The following is a 15,740-nucleotide window of genomic DNA, read 5'->3' as shown; positions in this document are numbered from 1 at the left end:
TGAGGCTCGCTCTTTAAAATGACAAAAAAGTCAGATCGTTACACAGATCTGAAGGACTGAGGGGGAAACCAAGAGTTTTGGTTCTGCTCTGTGGGTTGGGCTTGCTTTCAAGTTAAAAAGTTCTTCTTGTGCTTGTAGCTTAAAACCGAGCAACTCACCACGGATATCACTGCAAATGCTCGTGTGTTTTGTTTTCCTTGTAGGAATCCGGCTGTTCTCTCTTGCTGTGAAGGATGGGAGCGTAGCACTTTCCCGCAGGATGAAAGCCGTAGGCCGGGGCAGCCCGGGGTGGCTGGGGACCCTCCTCGCTGTCTGCCTGGCCGCCCTCCCCGGCACCACCGCCTGTCCCAGGCTCTGCGCCTGCTACGTCCCAACCGAGGTGCATTGCACGTTCCGGTACTTCACAGCCGTCCCACCGCACATCCCGCCAAACGTGGAGCGCGTCAATCTGGGGTATGTTTAACATCAAGATTTTAAGTATTCTGACCAGTTACCTTTCAACACTTTGCAAAACAATAATTAAGAGTTTCCAGATTTTAGGGCTAAAAGTTAAAAAAAACAATAAATAAATCTTAAGAGCTTAACATCCTGCAGTACTCAGAAGTGGCTGCAATCACAGCTGGCAAAGCCACCAACACTAAGTGGAAATTTTGGGGATGTATCACAGGGCATGTAAGACTTCAAAAAGTTCTGACCTTAAATGAATTCTTTCATATTACCTGACCATTTTGCATCTGTAACGTGGAACTCAGAAGGAGTCTGAAATAGAGAGAATTCTTTCTGCGAAAAGATAGTTCAGAGCTCAGACAGTGGGCTGGAAAATTAGTACACGTGTTAAGATCTTCAGAGATTTTGCTGTGACTTTAGAATGTCGCACAGTGCTAGTATCTATGCTTTTATCTATCGAGTTTATGGGAAATAACACTTGTCTGAATATTTCACCCTCAAAATGTTTCTGGTCTGTACGTGGTTAAAAGGAACAGGGAGTAGATTATACCGAGGCTTGGCTGGCCCATTAATGCAGTTTCCAGCAAGGGTCCTCTGTCATACAGTCAAATGACAAGACCAATCAGCGATATTTGCCTGATCCTTGTATGACTTTTGATACCCATAGCCTTTGAATCGTCTATGTGTCTATGCAGAAAATATAAAAGGAAGTTTTCATTGAATTCTTCCCCCTCATCTGCCTTCTGCTGCCAGGCAACGTATCCAGGTCCCAGCTCCTGACTCCTGTCTGCCCTCTCCTTCCATTGATTTTGTCAGTGTTGTCCAGAAGTGCTGTATATGAAGTCTTAACAATTAAGAACCAGTGCTTTCCGAGGACTGTGGGTTACTTGAGGTGTGGGACATGTTTAAAATGCATTCATTACTACTATGGAAAGGCCGTGTGTCTGACTGGGGAATTAATCCAACTTACTTCTCACCATGGGGCACAGGAGGTGTGACTGCAGCATGAGAAGAGTCCCTGCGTTAGTTATTCAGGTCATGCAAGTGTGATAGTCGTCACAAAGTCAAAGGCATTGCAGAGTGGGTACTCAGCATTTGCGAGGCTTACACACCACCTACTAATGCTGGGCTAGTGTAGCATCGCTGTCAGTATTCACGCTGGCTAGACTTGGGTACGACCGATGGTCAACCCTCCTGTAGTAGTGCAGCTCTCACTTACAGGGCTCACTGTTTCTTTTTGGTTCCCTGTTGAAATCCAGCCTAGGCTATCCGTACTGTATGTACGCCTGTGGAACTCAGGGGAGGCTGAGGCTACCTCTGCATTAGCAAGTGGTGTGCACCACTGAACACCCGCGGAGTGGAAATAAAACTCAAGATGTACAACTGAAAAGGGCAGACAGCATGGTCCGGCCAAGGACAAGGCAGGGACTGCAAGACACTGCAGAGCCCCCCTGCACCTCAGCCTAGGCAGAGCCGTTGTCATTGGGGTCCCAGGAGAAAGGTGACACCCCAGTACCCTTGGTTTTGCCTAGGTCTCGGTGGGCAGCAGAGGAGGCTCGCTGTTGTTCACGGACCTCTCTGTGATACTGCGGTGTTGGGAAAGCCCCCGATGGACAGAGGCATCAACGTATCACCAACCTCTACCATTACAGGGGCTCCTTGCTCTTCTACATCGAAGCCCAAACCTGACATTCTTCTCTGCACATTTTTGCAGTTCTTTTCCCTGTCCGCTGGGAATACGGTCTTCAGAAAGCTGCCCTGGAAAAGTGAGCAAATTCTGTGCTAGCACGAAGGAATGAGATAGAATTTCATCTTAGCACCCAGAAGTGCTAACTACCTTTATGCATTTCCGAAGAGTTGCTCTTTTGCTTTGGTTTTGTTTGTTTGTTTTAAAACTTGTGAAGTTTAGCTGTCTGACTAAACCCAGGTCTGGGATGAAATGTTTGTTACAGTTACAACAGCTTGCTTAAACTGACGGAAACAGATTTTTCTGGCCTGGAGAAACTGGAGTTACTGATGCTGCACAGCAATGAGATAAATACAATCCCTGATAAGGTGTTCAGTGATTTATATTCATTACAGGTAAGAACTAAATTACCTAATCTTAATTAGGAGATGACCTAATCTTAATTTTTGTTATGACTTTTAAACAATGTGCAGTAATACTGATAAATGGAAGCAGATGAGTGGTCTGTAGCATTTTGGTTTCCCGTTTCTTATTGTATCCATGTGAAAGACGAGGGCCTTCAAGATCCAGTATCCTAATGGGAAATGTCTTTCCTTCCCGGGTGGGCATTCAGGTACAGTTTAAAGAGCGTGATGAACATATTGGTAGATATCTGTGAGCAACACCTTAATGGGCAACTGCAGTTGAAACTCTCTGTCACACAGGAGAGAGAGATTGCAGAGCTCCAAGCACTGCATCTGTGGTAGGAAACTTGTCTTTAGTTAATTTGTTAGTCAATTTTTATATGTTTTTGAAGATTGTTTTGATTTCCCTTTCCCTTCACTACAGTATAGTCCTGTCCCTTTCTCTCCTTCATTAGAAAAAGGCTCCTACTGAACAGAAACTGAACATATTACGTAGAAACATTTTAATGCTTTAAATAAACCTACTGTTCTTTGGTTTTATAATTTAATATATATTTGTAGACTTTTAAAATGTAGTGTTTGATGCCTGTTTTGTTCTTTAACTGAAATATTACCTGTTTATAAAACATTACCTGTATTTACATCTATTGTAAAAATTAGTAAGTGCACGGTGTCAGACAGGGATTCTGGAGCTATCTCGGTATCTCACTGTGCCGTGTAGATACTCATCTATAAAGAAGTACTTACAGGATTATTTAGGAACAACCATTCCCAACTAATTCGATGTACAGGTAACACTTATTCTCCAGTTAAATTTCCACCTACAGCTGCTATTAACCGCTTTAGAGAAGTAATACTATTGTAGCTAGGATGAACTAGGGACATGAGAGACCTGAACTGTTCAGACCGAGAACAGGGCATTGGCTCAGTTGCCGGGTTTAGAGGGCTAGGGGGCAGGGGTGGGAGGGAGAGGCAGAAACCGGACAAGCTTTGGAGCATACAGATCTTCAGGTTTCATTAACCCTCCTAAAGGGTACTTCTGTGCCTGAAAGCTTGCTTGTTAACTCCTCGCAACTGACTTAATAAAATCAGCGTTACGGAGTCCTGTAAGCTTTTCCTTCCTTATCAACAAGAAAGATGGCAACACAATTATAGATAGTTTTAATGGAATCATATTTGGCAACTAAGATAAACTTGCATGTTATTGTGATTTTGTACTTTTTTCCTCATTAATTTTGAAAATACAGAATTTGTGACTGTAACAGCGTAATTCTACTACAAGAAGTAACAACAGAAAGGCTGGTTTGGGTACCGTATTTAGTACTTCAGCAATATGCCAGATTTGTTCATCTCATAGTTACGGATTTGACTTTTAACCTGTCAGCAACAAAATGGCACCTGAGAGTTGAGGTTTGGCAAGTACACATCTCACCTGGCACAAGTCTTGAAACCGCAAACACAGTTAGCCCTTCTGTTGGTCAAACATCAAACAAAACAGAATGCTGCATGCATTTTTACAGTCATAACACCGGCTGGGACAAAAATCACTACCACAGTTTATGGTAAAATTCTGCTTACCCTTTTCATAAGTGTGGTTTAACTGGGATTCTTTGAATGAGAAATAAGCATTGCTTTATTTTATTTTCTAATCGCTGCGTTTTGTAGATGTGACTGCAGAAGCATCACCCTGATGGACGGTTGGAACAAGAAAGCGTCCTTCTAGTCCTGCAACTAACATTGCATTTAAAAACAATTCCTCCTACTACGTTTTTTCCAATCACTCGCATTACTAGTCCAGTGAAGTACTTTCACTTCACAGAGTAACCATCTATCAAAATTTGTTAGGAGTCTTTTAACAATATAACATGGGTTAATATCATACATTTGTTACTTTTTCATCAACAGGTCTTAAAAATGAGTTATAACAAGGTCAGAGTATGCAGGATGTTTTTAGTGGTCTAAAGAACTTGGTACGCTTGCATATGGACCACAATAAAATTGAATTTGTAAATCCCAATGTTTTCTACGGACTCACATCACTGAGGTTGGTCCACCTGGAAGGAAATTTACTTAAGCAGCTTCATTCAGATACTTTTGTCACCTTGCGCTATAGCCAAATATTTAAAATATCCTTCATGAAGCACATATATTTGTCTGACAACATGTTGACTTCACTCCCACGAGAAATGTTTTCCTACATGGCTGAGCTAGAGAGCATTTACCTTCATGGAAACTCATGGTCCTGTGATTGCAATCTCCAGTGGTTTGCAGAATGGGCAAAAGAGAGACCAGGTGAGCTGAAGGCTTTGTTTAGGCTTTTTAATCGTGTAACGCCATCTTTTTCCTTCCGATAAAGGTAATTGTCCTTTATTTATGTATTTATTTTCCCAGAAAAGACTGGAAGACAGGATTTTTGTAGGTGCATGTAATCAGGATAAACAGATTAATACCATTCCGTTTCCCAGATTAAATCAACCTAGTGGTCTTAACCCATTCCCAAGTGCAGCTTTCCTTAGTGGAGCATTTTCCTTGGCCGCTCCAAAGCTTCTGTGCACCAGGAGAATCCACAGGGAATAAGGAAGCTAGTTTTTATGTAACTGGCAAAAGTGAAGGCCACGTTGTACTCGATTCTCTGAAAAAGAATAAGGAACGGGACTCAAGGACTTTCTCTGTTGCTGCCCTAAGCAGAGGTTGCACACGATAGTGTAGAGGTACCCCCAAACTGCCAGTGCCTGTGTCTTTCGGAGCAGAGCTGTGGCCACGTCCCACAGCAGAGCCCTCCTTGAGCGGTGTCAAACCGCTGGGACAGAAGGGAGCCATACTGAGCTGCAACAGCAACAGTCCTCAAGCGGTTTCATCAGAGAAAATTCATGGGTTTTCTTAGCTTACTTTAGGTTTTCATAGGTTACTTTAAGATAAACTTTGTTAATATTTTATTCAAGAGAACAACTTGCTGGTAGCTATTTGTCTTTGTTAATACTAAAATTTGTATCACAAAAGCTTGCATTTTGCTTCCTTTCAGATGTTATAAAGTGCAAAAAAGACAGAAGTTCCGGTGCTCAGCAATGCCCAGCTTGTGCTAGTCCCAAAAATCAGAAAGGGAGAAGCTTAGTGGATATTCCTTCTGCATCTTTAACCTGCACTAAGCCAGCTATACATGACTCCCTGAAATTTAAAAACCTCACAGTGCCAGATGATGGGGATTTCAGTTCCGTATCTCCCAAGGACTTCGTTGCTCCTATAGGATCCATGGTTTTGAACATGACTGACCGAGCAGGAAGTCGCGGTAACTTGGTTTGCAACGTCCACAAACCTAAAGAAATGTCTCCCATCTCGTTTGACAAAGATGGCAACCATACAGTACTCAAAACATCATTCTCAGCATTTCTTGTGTGTGGCATTGATTATGAACACATTCAGCAGCTGTGGAGCATACTGGCACTGTACAGTAATTCTCCCTTAAAACTGGAAAGGAACGTCCTAGCAACTAACATGCCTTTTATTAGTTACAAATATAAACAAATCTACTCCGAAAAAGACGAACTTTTTACCAATATAGAGACTGAACTGAGAGCTGAACCATCTTGGTTAATGCAAAGCAAAGTGGCATTACAGCTAGATAGGACAGCAACCACACTTGACACATTGCACATCCAGTACTTTACGGATGCTCGGATTATTTTGCCCAGTGCTGACAAAAAACAGGCGAGAAATAACTGGACCATCATCTCGAGGGACAACAAAACACAAACAGAGCACACTGTTTTAGTCGGGGGGACAGTAGAACTAGAGTGCCAAGCAATTGGAGAACCAGCTCCTGCAATAGCGTGGATATTGGCTGATGGGAGCAAAGTTAGAGCTCCTTATGTCAGTGAGGATGGAAGAATCATAGTAGTTAAAACTGGGACATTCACGTTACGGACAGCTGATACTTTTGACTCCGGGCTTTATCACTGCATTGGCACAAATGACAACGATGCAGATACTCTCACATTTAGAGTTACTGTGGTCGATCCATATGTGGAACACAACAGTGTAAATGGAGCCCAACTTTCTACATTTGTTGGCGCCACACTCTATCTTCCCTGTACGTCCACTGCTGTTCCAGATGCTACCATTAGTTGGGTGCTACCTGAGCATGCGATTCTTCATCATTCTGTAAGAAACAAACATATTTTTGACAATGGTACCTTGAGAATACAAGGGGTAACAGAGCGAGACGGTGGCTACTTTAGATGTGTCGCAGCCAACCAGTATGGTGTTGATCTTTTGGTTTTCCAAGTGCTAGTTAGAAAGGACGAAACCACTCTAAAGAAAAAGCATGTAGCTGTGGGAGAATGGGAAGAGGGTGATGGCTCTGGCAACGCAATGCTGGCCTCTGCTACAGCAAAGAAACATCCTTTAGCTACTCTGGCTACCTTGACAGCTAATCAGGAATCTGCTGCCTCAGCATTCAGAAATCGGGTCGCACAGAGTGCACATAAAAGGAACAACTACGGGAAGATGACTTACAGGCACTACAGGGACAAAATAAGCAGGCGGTTTAGAGGACACAGAAGACAGTTTGTTTCCTCAGCCAGGCGAGTCGATCCACAGCGGTGGGCAGCCTTTTTGGAAAAAACAAAGAGGAACTCGACATTGATAGGAAAACGAGGAGAAGTTGCAACGAAACCACCTATTCAAGTCCATAAGTTCTCAGAAGTACCTGGGGATGAGGAGGAAACGTCTGGTGATCTTGTGTCTCCAGAAGAAGAATTCATGATACCAGTTACAGAGACAGCCACTGTATCTACTCGGTGGAGAGCAATGGAAAGCGTAATAACTGCAGGGCCTGAGATGACTACGAGTAACACTCCTGCTAGGAAAACCTCTCTCCTGGTTGCAGAGGCAGTAACTCCCCTACCCTCTCCTTTTTCACAGTCTGTGTCATCTGACAGCAGAAGGCCACAAACGTATCTAAAACCTACAGTTACAAACTCATGGGAAAGATCTGATTTAAGTCAAATATCAGCAAATGGTATAAAACAATCAACTGTATCAAGTAGAGCATTTACACTCTTCCCTGCTGGCCAAAGGTTGGTATATTCTGGGGGAAGTAATAACCAGCATTTAAAATCTGTATCTACAACACCCATGACAGCTGTTACAGACACCAGCAAATCTGTAACTTCCCAAAACAAACTGGACAAGCTATATGATTTTACTGAGTCTATTGATGAGCTTTCCACCAAAACAGATCACCAGCTATCTGTAGTGACAGTCAGTGAACCAAGCCCTGAATTGGGTCACAGTTATTTTCATCGTACTCAGAAACGAGTAACTCCAAATCCACCATTGGCCTCAACTATCATTACTCATCAGCAAATTCAGATTATTCAGGATGTTACAACTCATACACCCCAGGCCCAGCAGCAATATGGAAGACGAAGGAAAATTTCTGGTAGGAGACAAATTGTCAGACCAGGACGCATTCCAAGTATGAAAGAGCACAGATACAATTTTGGGAGGCCAGGGTCCATCAGAGGAAGTACAGCTGTGGCTGCAGACGTTCAGCTGAATATGAAATATGTATCAAATTTACCAACCTTAAATAATTTAAGCAGCTCCATCAACCCGTTTAGCCCAGAGACACCTCTGTCCTCCAGCTCTACCATGAATATGCCATTGGAGCACCCAGCGGGTACTCATCAAAACACAGCATTCTTCAGGGAAGAGGAAAATGAACCTAGTGCTAGGCAAAAGGCTACTACGACAGTCATGCCTTTCATTACAGAGGGCACCCAAGATACTCCTCAATGGAAATTAGAGAGCAGTGCTCCATTTCAGACAAATACTGATAGATTCCAACCTTTTAGCATCAGACTACCGACAACAGCAATCCACAGAGCTCATATTGCTACAGAAATTACACATACCATACGCACTAAGATATCTTCTACCCTTGAATCAGTCTCACCCAGCATTAAGCCTAGAACCTCACCAAAAAATTCCCAAAGAGGAAAAATTACTTGGGAACATCTCTTTGGAAATGGTGCACAAAAAGAGGTTCTGAAGAAACTGCCAAAACAACAACTAGATATGTTTCCATCAACAGAGGTATCGACCATGCTTCCTGAAACTACAGTAGCGTTAGCTATGCCCACAATGTCTCCTTTGCACTTTACGCCTATTTCTACAGGTGGGAATCACAGCAGTGGTTTCTTGTCTTTAAACAAACCCGCTCGTTATGGCAACGGTGAGTCAGAAGAACATCGTCCCACTGCAAAACCACGTTCTGACTCTCCTCTTGCAACTAATGCAACCAAAGAAATGGATGTAACAAGTTTAAAGCCAACAGTTACACCTATTATTACTCCTCAAACTGACACCAAAGTCACCAAAAGTAAAACATTCAGAGTGGGAAGAAAGAGAGGCCAGAGGAGGAAGAGGCCCCCTAAAACATCTCCCTCACAAAGCGTGACGGCAGCCAACAGCACTGCAGCGATTCCCTCTGCGAACACAGCCGCGCCTGCCGCGACAACAGTCACGTCATTAACTGTGCCTACAAGTCTTACGCCCGCAAACCCCCTCTCCGAGAGCGCAAGTGCAGCCTCAGTGACAGAAGTGCCAGCACCCTGGATGCTTAACACCCCAGAGGGGCCGTGGCATGTGGCTAGGGCAGCCACGCAGACTTCGGTGACCCCTGTCACTCGGCAGGACGCCCCGTCGGCCGTGTTACCACCCGACGGTCAGAGCCCCGCCAAACTCATCCCAGCCACCCCACCGCTTCCAGGACCTGTCAGCACCGCAAGCGCACGCTCTGCCACGATCTGTGCATCTGGCTCAGACCCTGCTCAGCAAATCAAAGCCACCGCAACGGCAGGTGAAAAATCATGGCTGAAAGCGAAAGAGAGAGTCATCCAAGGAAACCGTGTAACGCGTCCCACATTCCCAGCGAGATCCGAGTCAAGTACCAGAGCTCCTGCTGCAGCCATCACTCCTCCCAGCGCTCGGCAACCCACCCCACCGCCGGCCCTAGCAGCGGCCGCGCCACCCACACCTGCTGCGAGAACCACCTCGCCTCTGTCGGGGGAAAGCGAGTCCTGGCAGAGGCCCTCTGCGAAAGTCGTAGAGAGGGGCAACACGTTAACTGTCCGCACGTGGGCCGTGCCGAGGGCGTCGCAGATGGTGACTCTGTCCACATCTCGGGGCGGGAGGGCCAAGGATGGCTGGTCTGGAAAGAGGCAAGATCAAGAAACTACCACCGCCAATCCTATAGCCTTGGACTCTTTAAGTAGAAATCATTTTACAAAGCCCAGAATAATTGGAGGAAAATTAGCTGCTTTTACTGTGCTAGCTAACTCAGATGCCTTTATTCCTTGCGAAGCTACTGGTAACCCCCACCCAACAATACACTGGACCAAGGTATCATCAGGTGGGCTTGGTAAGCCTCTCTCGAGTTTACCTTCCGTTATAGTCTTGTAATGTGGCACATGTTTTGTGTGCCACGCTCAAGTATTGCTTCTTTTAAGAGTGCCGTGAAGTATCAGTGAAAAGATGAATTTGGAAACAGTGGGAAAGAAAGATATCCCAGCACATTGCTGGAGCATCTTACTACTAATTATGAAACAGTTCTTAAGGGAAATAAAAAAAGAGGTATATAATCTATATTTAATTAGAATTCTATGTTTATTGTGAGAAGATTTCAATATTTATTGTATGTTACCTGCTATTTCAGAACAGTGAGACAAGCCAGAAGAAAAATCTGTCTGCGGTAACAAACCATCAAATCAAGTTAAAGCTATGCCAAAAATATTTTTGAATCTGCAGAGCCCAGTCACAACTATGCCAGAGTATTTTTGGATATGCAAAGCCCCATCTGCTTACCCAAACTTTGTCTCTACTGAGGGCTAAGTCTTGTTTTTACTTTAAAGCTTTGTCACTGTATATGCAAAATACAATTATTTCTCTCTTTCTTATCACCATTATCTTGGTTATTTGGGCAAAGTAGACCAGGATAGGGAAAGCGTTTTCAGGGGCTGAGTAAAAAGAAACAGGAGAGAGAGATTCTGATGTGCCGCGCTCTTGTCCCCTTGCTTCCGTAGGGACTGATGCTCTAGAAAGCCGAGGTGACGGCAGATGGACGGTGTTTGCCAATGGCACGCTCTCCATCACCCGGGCAGGCCTGGAGGACCGCGGGCAGTACCTGTGCACCGCGGCCAACACACATGGCGCGCCACGGCTCCTGGCCACCTTGTCGGTGGTGGCCTACCCGCCCCGCATCACCGGCAGCAGGTTGCAGCTCCTCACCGCTCACTCCGGAAAGCCCGTGGCAGTGAAGTGCAGAGCTGAGGGCAGGCCTCCTCCCACCCTCTCGTGGGTTCTAGCAAATAAAACTCACGTCTCTGACGCTTCCGCAGGAAATAACAACGTTCACGTGGAACCAGACGGCACTTTATTTATCAGGGAAGTCACTGTTTACGACAGGGGCCTCTACACATGCGTGGCTAAAAACCCAGCGGGCACGGACACGCTGGCTGTAAAACTGCAGGTCATTGCGGCACCTCCCGCTATTCTGGAGGAGAAGAGACAACGTGTTGAAGGGCTGATGGGGGAGAATCTGAAACTCCCTTGCACCGTGAAAGGGAATCCTCAGCCCACTGTCCACTGGGTTCTGTTTGATGGCACAGTGGTGAAACCTCTGCAGTTGGTAAACGCAAAGCTGTTCCTGTTCTCCAACGGTACCCTGCACCTCGGCAATATCGCTCCTTCTGACAGCGGGAATTACGAGTGCATAGCCACAAGCTCGACTGGCTCGGAAAGGAGGGTGGTGAGCCTTGTGGTGGAACGCAGAGATACGCTTCCAAAAATAGCTACTGCCTCTCAAGAAATGACTCGGTTGAATTTTGGGGATAAATTGCTTCTGAACTGCACAGCGACTGGGGAGCCAAAGCCCAGGATCATCTGGAGGTTACCCTCCAAGGCAGTTGTTGACCAGTGGCACAGGTAAGTGTCTTTTTTTTTCCCCATGTCTTTGAAACATCAAATGCTGTCTTCTCTGGTGCTGATATAGGAGACTGTTAAATCACTGAAACAATACATGGTGAACTAAATTCACTTTTCAGTGTTTAACAGTGGTGAAACATCTGTGATGATGGTTTGTTGTTATACTTCTAACAACAGATCACATCGACTGTCACAAGGTCTTACCAAAATGGTTACAAGTCATATTTGAATGAAGGAAACAGATGTTAATCATGCGTTGACTGGATTTTGTCATTTTATAAGAGGAAAAGTTATTTATAAGAGATTTGCAAAGTAGGACTCAGGAGAAAGAGGCTTCTGTAGTCTCTGCCAAGTCTACCTTTGAGGGTCTCCCCCCCAGTCCCCCTCCCCCGGTAACACCTCACCTTCGTTTTGGGAGAGACAGCCCCAGACCAGGGTGTTCCTGGCCGGTTCATGAGAACTTGCAGCTGGGCTGAGGAGGGAGATCCAGGTCCGTGCCCCACTGCAGGGCAGGCAGCCGGAGAGCAACCCCTTGGTGCCAAGTGTCGTTCTGGACGGCACGCAGCAGCACGGCCATTTGCCCCTGGCTGGGGGCAAGTGTGGCGGGTGGTCTGCAGGGAGCAGGACGAGGGAGAGGAGCAGAGGCTGGCAGGATGAGGGACATAAGGTTCAACAGGCTCATTTGTTCACAGAGCAGTTTTCAGCAAGGCAGAGGCGGCGTCGAGCAGCTTTGAGCACTTATGTCGTCGGTAAGCATGTGCACGTCCATGTAACAACAAAAGCAGCAACTACACCAGGTTGTAAGCCACTGGGTAGGCGGGTGATGAGGACACAGTGCCTTTGGAGAGAACTTCTGTATTGTACCGTGCTGTTAATACTGTCAGTCGCTTTCAGTGCTCAGTATTCACCTCCAGCATTTTGTTCTATAATTCTTTTCCTCTTTCTCCCCCCACAACAGAATGGGAAGTCGAATCCATGTCTACCCCAATGGCTCCTTGGTTATCGAGGCAGTTACTGAAAAGGATGCAGGTGACTATTTGTGTGTCGCAAGAAACAAAATTGGAGATGATCTGATACTGATGAAAGTCAGCGTCACAATGAAACCGGCCAAGATTGACCAGAAACAGTATTTCAAGAAACTAGTGCCCTACGGAAAAGATTTCAGAGTGGACTGCAAGGCCTCTGGGTCACCTGCACCAGAAATATCCTGGAGTTTGCCAGATGGGACGGTGATCAATAACGCGATGCTGGCAGATGACAGTGGACGTAGGTCTCGCAGATACATCCTCTTTGACAATGGAACTCTTTATCTGAACAAAGTTGGAGTAACAGAAGGAGGAGATTATACCTGCTACGCTCAGAACACCCTGGGAAGAGATGAAATGAAGATACGCATCACGGTCATCATGGCAGCTCCTCAGATAAAGCACAATTACAAGACATACATTAAAGTGAAAGCTGGAGATACGGCATTACTGGACTGTGAAGCTGTTGGAGAACCCAAGCCAAAAATATTCTGGTTGCTACCTTCCAGTGACATGATCTCCTCATCAACAGAGAGACACCTCCTGCACGCCAATGGTTCCCTATCAGTCAGTCAAGTCAAACTGTTGGATGCTGGGCAGTACATGTGTGTTGCTCGTAATCCTGGAGGGGATGATACAAAATTGTGTAAACTGGATGTTGTTGCTAAACCACCCATCATAAATGGTTTATATGTGAACAAAACAGTCATGAAAGTGACGGCAGTGAGGCATTCAAAGAAACAAATTGACTGTAGGGCAGAAGGGACACCTCCCCCTCAGGTTATGTGGATCATGCCTGATAATATTTTCCTAACAGCTCCATATTATGGGAGCAGGATCGTCGTACACAAAAATGGGACACTTGAGATTCGGAACCTAAGGCCTTCTGACACAGCAGAATTTATATGTGTGGCACGTAACGATGGGGGAGAGAGTATGTTGGTGGTGCAGCTGGAGGTATTAGAAATGCTACGGCGACCCATGTTTAAAAATCCATTCAATGAAAAAATAATAGTGAAACCTGGAAAAGCTACCACATTGAATTGTTCTGTGGATGGAAACCCCCCACCTGACATAAGCTGGATGTTGCCTAATGGCTCGTGGTTTTCCAGCGGCATCAAGACTTCCCAGTTTCTCACAGGAAGCAACGGTACCCTTACCATCTATAACCCCGAGAGAGACCAAGCAGGGAAGTATCGCTGTGCTGCCAGGAATAAAGTTGGCTATATTGAAAAGCTGATCATCTTGGAGCTCGGCCAGAAGCCCAGCATTCTCACTCACCCAAGGGGGCCAGTGAAGGGCATTAGCGGGGAGCCGTTATTGCTTCACTGCCTGTCTGATGGGAGACCCAAACCAAACACAGCGTGGACTCTGCCAGGTGGCTACGTGCTGGATCGACCGCAGATCAACAGGAAACACATACTGCTGGAAAATGGCACTCTGGTTATACGAGAAGCCACCGTTCACGACGGAGGAAACTACGTGTGCAAGGCCCACAACACTGCCGGAGATGCCTCTGTAACCATTCCTGTCGTTATCGTAGCCTACGCCCCGAGGATTACGAATAGACCACCGCGGACCATCCACACGATGCCTGGTGCAGCAGTTCAGCTCCACTGCATCGCACTGGGAATACCCAAACCAGAGATCACCTGGGAGTTACCTGACCACTCAGTACTCTCTACAGCTCACCAAGGCCAAGCATCTGGGAGCCAACTGCTTCACCCTCCGGGGACGTTGCTCATCCAGGATCCCCAGCCCTCCGATTCTGGTGCGTACAAGTGCACAGCAAAGAACCACCTTGGCAGTGATTTCACAGTAACGTACATTCACGTCATTTGAAATAAGAAATACATCATGAACAATTGTTAACAAAGTCTACAGCGGGACTGCGTTCATTCTTGGAATAAGTGTAATAAAAGGCAGCCATAGGCACATAAGTGCCTAACTACATTTACAGTATTCCATCTGCAATGACCGTGCTAAAAAAAACCAAACAAACAAAAAAAACAAGAGAGGAAGGACTTGGGGGAAATTAGATCTAGCATTATTACCTAGCATTGGTTCTTTCAGTGATTCAACACAGTTAAACTAAAACAAACTTACACCACTTTTGCTCTGCCAGCAAACATTGAGTATCAAATAAAATTACCTAGAGATCTTCAGTAAAGGACAGACTTTTTCATATTAGCTTAATATTGTCCACCTCATATGACTATCATGAGCATGGATCCCATAAAGCAAGAGAATCTGAGAACCAAAGAGCAGATTTTATTTTGATGCAATTACCTTCTTAATATGTTTGAATATTTAGTATGTTTTAAAAATAAATATTCAATAGTGAAACAAGTAGTGAAGTATTTTTAATAATGCAGCTCTGTTTCACACAATCTTTCTTGCAGAACTTTGGGATGATGCACACAGAACAACTTTGTTCTCATTTTTAAATGAGAGAGTAAACTCTGTTTAGCACTGTTTAGAAAAAGGATACAGACCACATGTAGAAACACTCTAGCTTGGTATAATTTTCCTGTTGCCACAAAAGCATTTTTTAAAGATTTCTCACTAGAAAGCAATTGCATCAATTTGCATATAACCTTAGAATTCTCATTTCTCAATTCAGTAGATAGCTTTAAGAAGCAACCTTCTGTACATGGGGGAAAAATGCCTTCACAGCGTTAGGGAACGGTTACCTACACATTTTACGCTAACGAATCACGGATTGCACTGGTCAAATAAACCTTTAAAAGATTAAGCCAGTAAGTAAAGCTCAGAGTTTCTTATTTTCTTCCTAAGAGTGAGAGTAATGTCAGGACAGAGAGGTCAAAATACACGCAATGCAGCCTTTCCCCTTAAATTTGCAATCTGGGACCTACGCGTCTCCTGGAAGAAACGTCGCCGTCCCAACAGTCCCAGCCAGTCCCGCAGCTGGCGGCACCCGGCACTGCCTGATCCCGCTGGAGCGGACAGAGACGGCAGGGCTGAAGCCAGGGCTGCTGGAAGGGAGTGGTCTCCTCATCCATTACAGAGAGTCTGATGGAGCTATGAAGGGTTCAGTGTAACCATCCCCTGCCTCATGAACAATTCCAGCTCTTTACATCATTTTAAATAATAAAAAGTCCAAGAATTGTAACACGTCTCTTTTGGGCCAGTGAGAACCTTTCACAAGAAGGGTCCGCAGTGAAACTCCTC

General features: G+C 45.2%; 1 protein-coding gene across 1 annotated transcript; it reads left to right on the top strand.

Annotated features, from left to right (window-relative positions):
- Positions 1 to 346: 346 nt before the first annotated feature.
- IGSF10 (immunoglobulin superfamily, member 10) lies at positions 347 to 14,390 on the top strand. Its single transcript, XM_009698441.1, is given in 8 exon segments — positions 347 to 453; positions 2,400 to 2,529; positions 4,444 to 4,474; positions 4,477 to 4,830; positions 5,561 to 7,323; positions 7,375 to 9,952; positions 10,623 to 11,523; positions 12,482 to 14,390. Coding segments are annotated over 7 exon segments (7,602 nt in total). The 5' UTR covers positions 347 to 453; positions 2,400 to 2,463.
- Positions 14,391 to 15,740: the final 1,350 nt, after the last annotated feature.

This window comes from Cariama cristata, unplaced genomic scaffold (genome assembly GCF_000690535.1).
Source record: "Cariama cristata isolate BGI_N322 unplaced genomic scaffold, ASM69053v1 scaffold39124, whole genome shotgun sequence".
In the NCBI taxonomy this organism is placed as follows: Eukaryota; Metazoa; Chordata; class Aves; order Cariamiformes; family Cariamidae; genus Cariama; species Cariama cristata.
This window is presented reverse-complemented; position numbering and strand designations above follow the sequence as displayed.